This window comes from Talpa occidentalis, unplaced genomic scaffold, assembly GCF_014898055.3.
Source record: "Talpa occidentalis isolate TD23 unplaced genomic scaffold, MPIMG_talOcc4v2.1 talOcc4.2, whole genome shotgun sequence".
In the NCBI taxonomy this organism is placed as follows: Eukaryota; Metazoa; Chordata; class Mammalia; order Eulipotyphla; family Talpidae; genus Talpa; species Talpa occidentalis.
The window spans coordinates 141,628,681-141,636,145 of record NW_023602073.1 but is presented as its reverse complement, the minus strand read 5'-3'; the positions used below and the strand labels follow the sequence as shown (position 1 = coordinate 141,636,145).

At 57.8% G+C, this 7,465-nt stretch overlaps 1 protein-coding gene across 2 annotated transcripts; it reads right to left on the bottom strand.

The window, feature by feature from the left end:
• Positions 1-205: 205 nt before the first annotated feature.
• LOC119251547 (UL16-binding protein 1-like) lies at positions 206-6,353 on the bottom strand. Of its 2 annotated transcripts, XM_054697915.1 has the most exons (6): positions 6,175-6,353; positions 2,905-3,150; positions 2,458-2,730; positions 2,027-2,153; positions 1,703-1,827; positions 574-616 (listed from the first exon to the last, which is right to left on the bottom strand). In XM_054697915.1, exons 1-6 carry the CDS (start codon positions 6,260-6,262, stop codon positions 606-608), a joined length of 870 nt encoding a protein of 289 aa, XP_054553890.1. In that variant the 5' UTR covers positions 6,263-6,353; the 3' UTR covers positions 574-605. The 2 variants fall into 2 exon arrangements, with proteins under 2 accessions (XP_054553889.1, XP_054553890.1); XM_054697914.1 differs by lacking the exon at positions 2,027-2,153 and having other exon boundaries at positions 206-616.
• Positions 6,354-7,465: the final 1,112 nt, after the last annotated feature.

Genomic DNA, 7,465 nt, shown 5'->3' with positions numbered 1-7,465 from the left:
TAGAGACAGGCCCTGCGCCCGGGACAGGCCTCCTCCACCCGCCCACGTGCACGGTCAGGAGGGGGTGTTGGCAGCGGGGGCTGGTCCTGCCTGGACGGTGAATGTCTGCGGGAGGAGAGCTTCACCCAATTTCCTCACCTAACAGGAAAGGGCTCAAGCTCCTGGGGCAAGTGCTGCTGAGCTGGTGTTCTTTCTTCCTTTATTTTTTTGACAGTTGTAGGTAAATTTTATTTTACAAATTACATTTGTTCACTAACAGTTTTCCTTTTTTTATTAATTTATTTTTTACATCATTGTTCATTTTTAAACAACATTTGCCTCCCCCGCCTCAGGTGTAGTCCCCATAGAGTTTCTTTCACCAATGCACCCGTGCACCATCACCTCAGTCCCTGGGCTCCTCCCTTCCTCTCTCTATCCCTCTCCCTCCTCCTCCCCTGCAGGATGTCTCCAACCCACAAGCCAGAAAGTTGCTGACTGTGGCCTCCTCTGTGTCAGCCCCTCTCAGCAGGTGTCCCAAGTTGCTGCAGGACTGAAGCTCCAGGGAGTCAGGACAAGGGGCTGGAGATGGAGAGGTGGCCAAGGAGGGCCACACTTTCCGGTGCTCCCTACAGTATGTCTGCATCAGAAAAGAAACCCCAGTTTGTGCCAGTGGTTCAGGAAATCCTGGTTCCCTTCTCCTGAGTCTGTCCCTCCACAGCACCCCCATCCCCAAGCCCGCTGTCTCTGGGCTGCAGCCTGTGGTGCCTCCTCCCTCCTGTCCACAGCAGAGCCAGCCCCAGGTTCAGTGAACTGCCTGCGCCTGCTCCCGAGGTCAGACTGGGAGGCCCTGAGAGGGCGGCCTGGCTGCTGCTCCCTCCAGCCTTGGAGGCTGTAGGTTAAGAGCCTCTTCCCTGGCTCTCAGCCTCATCTCACACTGGAGGGTACACACAGGCTCTAAGGGTCCCACATTCCTTCTGTCCCATCCAGCCCAGCTGTCAGCATCCCCTCACAACAGCACAGCCCCCGTCCCCTGTTCCCCTCTGCTCAAGACAGGGCACCTGGCTGGGGGCCTGGGGTCTGCGGGAGACTGGCTGCCAGGTGATGGCACAGCGCTGAGCCAGGATCCCTGGGGCTCCTCAGAGTTGGGGCCCTTCTGACCTGCTCTGCCACCATCTCTGCTGTCCCTCCCACCACCTGCACCAGCCAAGCTGCTGTCTGCGGGGCTGCCGCTGGATCTCCAGACTGCTGAGTCTGTCTGCGAGGTCTCCTCACCCACTTTCCTGGGATTTGACCCAGTCCCTCTGCACTAAGCCCCTGAAGGGAGCCTCCTTCCCCTTGACACATCATCTAGGGACCCCATGCCGCTGTGTGGTGAGCCCAGCAAAGCCTTGTACGACCAGGACCTGTGTGCCTGCTGCCCCCTCCACCCACCAGGGGCCCCGCCCCAACAGATGTCTGACCCCAGTCAGGAGGGACTCGCTAAACCCTCAGAACATCCACAGGCCCTAAGCCTTGGCGGCCTCTTCCCACCACGGGCTTTACAGCGAGGGGGCTCAGCACTCGGGGCTGAGCTTGTCCAAGTTCTTGCTCAAGTGACACGAGCCCTTCCTGCCTAGTCTCCTTTCCACCATGAGCAGGGGCAGGAGGGGAGGGGCCCGAATGGGAATTCCATGCCCTCCTCACACCCGGGCCCCCTCCCGTCCCCTCATCCTGCACAAGGTACCTTCCATATTATAACGCCTATGATGCCAGGCGGGATGGTGCAGGCGAGGATGATCCCAAAGACGAACCAGGGTCCCTGCATGACACTCGTGGTTGCAGACCTGCCTAGGGTGGTGCTCAGTGGTGCTGAAATGGAAAATCACAGTGAAACCCGGGTCCAGACCCCATAAAGGGGAATCCCCTGAGCCTCTGCCACCCCAGGTATCCCCAAATGCAGAAACTTTCTTCGCTCTGGCAGCCCCTCCAGCACATCCTGGATGTACAGACAGAGAAGGTCCTGCCCCCAGGGGCACAGCGCTCAGGGGGAGCGAGGAGGCTCACTAACCAGTCTCTCCTGCAGGGACAGAGGAGCAGGGGCGGGAGGAGGGTGACAGAGACGCCTCTCAGGAGCTGGTGCTGAGGTGGACGGAAGACTTTCCAGATGCAGACCAGGCGAGAGGAGAACAGAGATGCTGAGAAGGAGAGCAGTGGGAGAAAGGTCTGGAAACAGAAAGAGGCCCCATGTTTGGATCAGCAAAGAGTCCATGGAGTGAAGAAAGGTGTTGCAGAGAGGAAGAGGCGTCAGGAGGGGCCAGGGCACAGGCAGGAGGCAGAGCACAGCTGTGTCCTAGCCACTGTCTCCCGAGAAGAACTCAGGGGGGCGGCGCACTCCCCAACATGCGTGCACACAACACACACAACACACGTTCACACGCACACGAACACACGAACACATCCATCTAAGAAACCCACCACTCCTCCCCACTGCCTTGTTACCTGTGGTCCCCGGCGTTTCCCAGTGCGCTGCAACCTCCTGCAGCCACGTCCTCCAGTCTCCCCGGGACATCCTCCAGAGAGTGGCATTCATGTCTCTGTCCTCCTTCCACGTCTCCAGCATCCACCTGTCTCCAGGACGCTCCGCCGTCCAGTGGCCGGTCACCAAGTCCAAACGCAGGGAGATGCGTCCACTGATGACAAGCTGCCAGGATCCTCGGCTGCGCCCACTGGCCTCCTCCTGAATCACCATCGAGGCCTGCAGAGAGAGGGGCCCTGCCCGGGGAGAAGGCTCATTCTCTGCCCCTGGTGCCCACAGCACTGGTCCCGCCTCCCTGCCCTGCTCTGCCCTCCGTGTCCTCCCTGCCTGCTGCGACAGGAGACTTTTACTTAAACACGCCAGCGCCCTGACCTACACGTGTCCCCGCTCTCCCTGGGCCTCAGACTCACCGCTGCCTCGGGAATCCTCGGGTTCAATGTCAAGAAGCTTCTCGTTGAACTTTTCCGCCAGGTCTTTCAGATTTCCTCTCAGGTCCTCCCTGAGTGCAGCCTCCACCTTCATGCCCTGAACACAGACGGCCGTGACCGCGTGGCTCTGGCAGTCATAGGAAAAACAGCGCTCCCCATACACCTGCACTTCAGCCTCACACCATGGCTGCGTCTTGGGAGTGATGGTGATGTTAACGCTCAGAGAGTCTGCAGATGAGAAGGAAAAACCCAGGTGAGGGTAGGACTGAAAGAAGAGGCCTTCACGCAGCCTCCCCCATGTCTGAGACACAGGCGGTTCCCTGAAGGGCTGGGGGCGCTCACAAAGCAGAGACTGTCCTGTCCACCCTCACTCTCAGCTGTGCAAGGCAGTGCCCCTCCCTGCTCATGGGAGAGGAGGCGTCTGCCTGGAGAGAAACCACATGTCCTGGAAACACCTCTGTGACCACCAGCCTCTCTCAGCACCTGCCCATGACCTTCCCAGGTTACACAGGTGGCTAAGGGAGGAAAGGTCTAGATGCCAGAGCATTGTCAGAATGTGGCCAGTGTTCCCAGGGGGGTGGAGAGAGCAGGGGCTGCTCCTGAGGGGGCGGGTCCAGCAGGGAGGGGGTGGAGGCAGGAGCAGAGGGAGTAGGATGTGGGCAGAGGACTCAGCACAGCCCCTGGGGGTGGTGCTGACCTTGGAGGGGGACCAGCCTTGAAGCTTGGAGAGAGGGAAGCCCCACTGCAGGGGCAGGAGATCAGGCACTAGGAGAGGAGGGACTGAAGGGCGCAGAGAAGAGCATGTTGGGATGGATATGCAGGAAAAGCAGAAACTGTGCCCCAACTCTGCTCCAGGGGAGGGTCTGGAGGTCGCTGTTGTCAGCCTGTAAGAATCAGGAGAGGAGCAACCCGCTTCATGCAGCTCAGAGAGGGTGTCCCTGGCGGCCAGGCTGTAGTTGCCAGTGGGGTCCAGAAATGGCCTCCCAGATTAGTGCGGGTAAAAGTCCTGGACTAGCAGGTTGGAGGAACAGGCGCTCAACCGTCAGAAGAGGGACGCTGTGAAGAGTGAAGTGACCAGAAAGGCTGGAAAGTCAGCAGCGGCCTGACCCCAAAACCTTTCCCATCAGCTCAAGAAACACGGTGATTCTGGAGACAATACCCAGGGACAGTCCCCCGGGGACTCGGGACAGAAATACAAATCATGGGACCAAGCACAGGAGGGGGCCTTGGGAGGTGCATGAGGCTCCCCCTGAAAGGCTGGACCCCGTGCAGGCCCCGTGCCCCCGTCCACACTGAGCCGCTCCTCAGACCAGGAAGCCATCACTAGGACGAGAGGCCGGTTCCAGCAGAGGGAGGGGCCGCACGTTCCCTGGGTTTGTAACAGGAAATAGTCATATTTATACCTCATGAATTTACTTGTGGGTTAAATCCTACATCTTAGGGAAATTCAAGCACAATCTCCTTACACCGACCTTTTTCCCCCAAAAAAGGTTAAAGCGCAAGGACAGAGGGGAGCACCAACCTGAAACCTCTCTGAGGGTGCACTGGGGCCCCTTCCTATCTCCATCTAATGCCAGGCTCTCCTGTGGGTATTCCTGTAAATGGCAAATGTTTAATGTGTCAGGTTTGGCAAACCCCAGATCTCTGTTGCAACCACCAGCTGTTCGCAGTCACGGAGGTACTGTGGCCAACAAGCCCCAGGGCCACACAACCCGCAGAAGCTGTTGGGTGGGAAGGCTGCTGCGTGGGCTTCATGGCGTCCTAACTGAAGTGTCACGACTCAGACCCTCAGTTAAGGTACAAGTCCTGCCACTTGCAGCAGGGGATCCACAGCATTTGAAGAGCCCCTGGAGAAGCACCAGAGCTGGCAGAGAGGAGGCCCCTGGCCATGGGGTGCACAGTCCTCATCCGAGTGTCAGGAGGTCAGGCAGGCCCAGAGCTCATGACAGAAGTGACTCTGGCATTGGCATGAGCAGGCCCACAGGGAACAAATAAGGCACACAAGCAGGCATCCCAGACCCAGCAGCAGACATGCTGAGCACCCAGCTCAGCTCCCTCCTGCGACTTCCTGCTGAGTCACTCAGGGTGCAGGGGGCCAGGAACCCTCCACAGAAAGGAGAGGCAGTGGCTGAGGACCCCATGATCCCCCCTGCCAACCTGGCAGGGTCCCTGCAGTCAGAAGCCCCAGGCAGCCTGTGGAAGGATCTTAGAGGAAGGACCTGCCCCTGAGGTCAGCACCCCAGGAGGAGGCCAGGTCCGGTCTCTGGGCCTTTGCAGGTTGTCCTGGGGCCTCTGCTCTGCAAGGTATGGGGGCAGCTGGGGTGCACACTGAGTGGCCCCTGACATGCAGACAGCACACCTTCCCCACAGAGAAGGGTGGGGATTCCGCGCCCCTCCTCGACCCTCGGGTGAGGCTGTCCCCTGTATGAATACTTGTTACTGGGCCAAAGGGTGGAACTGGGGTGTCCTTCCTCACCCTTACTCCCAGGGCAGTATCTGGGAAACTGCTCCTGCCCTCCCTGTCCTGGGCCCAGAGCTTTTCCTGGGTGTGTCCTGGGCCAGGGAACAAGCTGTGTGTCCTCTCCTGGAGCAGGAGGTGAGTTTAAAAAACAGGAAGGATTTGGAAGCGCTGGGGTTGAAGGGGAGGAGGAGAGAAGAAGAATAAAGCAGCAAAAGGAGCAGCCAGGAGAGATGTGTGGGAGGAAGTGGCTGGAAGGAGTCTCTGTCAAGGGAGCAGGTGGGCTGCCAGTGCCAGTGTAGTGGCCAAAGCGGCGGGAGGGTCAAGAGTGTAGGGCAGTGGGGATGAAGGAGTTTTCCAGAGCACAGAAATGTTAAGAGGTTGTCTAGGTGTGGGGGGGGCAAGGAAGGGGAGCAGAATCTTACCCTTGCTGGAAACTCCCCCCCCTAACCCCTGGAACCTGCCCCTCTACGGTCTGGAGGTGGGGGGGGGTGGGTTATGCACTTCAGGATAACTTACTACCCACCCTGTCTCCTCCCCTCCCCCTCCTACTCTCCCCTACTACTACCCCCCCAGCCTCTTTTCAGGCCCCCTCCTAGCCTCAAGCAACTACTGGTCCCCCAGGTCCCTGGAGGAGATCTGCCAGCGCAGTGCAAGGGCGGGCGCGGCTTGGTGCCGCCACCACCTGCTCTGTTGCTGAGCCCAGGGGGGCTCTCCCCCCTCCCCACCCCGCCTCTGTGCCCCTTCGTCCCCGCTCTCACCCCGCCCAAGCCCTATTGCCTTCCACGCCTCACCTCTTCGCAAAGGCAGGGGCGCTGCCGCTGCCAGCAGGCCCAGCTGGAGACCCAGGAGACCCCACGCGCAGCTCCCGGGGCGCGCCATGGCGACCCGCAGCCGGACCCAGGCAGGGCCAGAGCGCCTCCCCCAGACCCAGGCCAAAAGGCGGCGGCCGGATTCTGAGTCCAGGCTTAGCCTCCCGCTTCACGGAGACGGTAGCGCTTCCTCTCGCTGTCTCCTCCCCTCCCCTCGCGGTCTCCTCCCAGTCACCCGCTGCGGGATCATTTCCAAACCCACCTTCACACCCGTTCCTTCTTACGGTAAGAACGCGAGAACTTCCAGTTAAAAACAACTCAGGGATGTTATCACAGCTTGGCGTGTAGAGTTAAAAATATAGGGCCTCCCTGGTGGCCTAGGGGTTAGGTCTCAGCGCTATCCCTATCACCCATCACCCCTAAAGCTTGAGTTCCATCCCTCTGACTCACATAGGGCACAGCAGACCTCTCCTGGCTCCCCTGCTGCCCCCCTCAGCAGTTGTACTTCAGTAGATCCGCCTGTTCCGTTGCCCACTCTGACTCTGGTGCAGCCTCTCATGCCCCCTCCTCTGGTGTACACCCCAGTTCTTGTATGCAAGATAATGGGTATTATTTAATTAACTGCTTCCTGCTGTTTAATGGGTGAAACTGGTCAACTAAAGAAAAAACTTTAAATTTTCTTTCCAAGCAGAGGAAGTCACAGGAGGCCGCCGAGCTATATAGAGAGGATCTAGGAATTATGCACTAAGGAATATCTGCACAGAAATTACAGTAAATTAGGAAGTAGAGAGAAACTTCTATTTCAAGGATGAAGCATAATATAACAAAAAGTAATTTTTTTCCCTCCAAGTCCCAAATCCCTCTCCCCAAGAATTTAACCAGTCTTTGAAAGACGGAGTGGCATCTGATAAACACGGCACCTGAAGTTGCACATCTCTTACTAGGTGGGGCATATTTGAGGAGTGGTCAGGAATACAGACTCAGCATTCGGTGTGTTATTCACTCAATTCATTATTGGGCCAGTGCCTATCTCTGCTCAGAGTCAGTTTTGTATAACAGCTTTTCTCATAGTTTGAGTTTAGTGTTTGCTAGAGAGATTTCCTTGAGTGAGTCTCTTAAAGCCAGTTTAATAAAGTTTGTAAGGACTTCCATGTGTCAAACTGCACGTCATTTCCTCAGGGAGGGAGGGAAACAAAAGCTAGATGATCATGCCGGTGGAAAACTGATCTAGTCAAGGGTGTATAAGGTGAGGGTGATGGGTGGGTTGATAGGT

Bases quoted from the DNA above. Each gene is read 5' to 3' on its own strand.
- LOC119251547 (XM_054697914.1), bottom strand. From the start codon at position 6,262: ATGGCGCGCCCCGGGAGCTGCGCGTGGGGTCTCCTGGGTCTCCAGCTG. The intron at 3,151-6,174 runs GTGAGGCGTGGA...TCTCATCTGCAG, and splicing joins GCCCCTGCCTTTGCGAAGAG to ACTCTCTGAGCGTTAACATC. The intron at 617-1,702 runs GTACCTTGTGCA...TTTCTGATGCAG, and splicing joins TAGGCGTTATAATATGGAAG to ACATACTGTAGGGAGCACCG.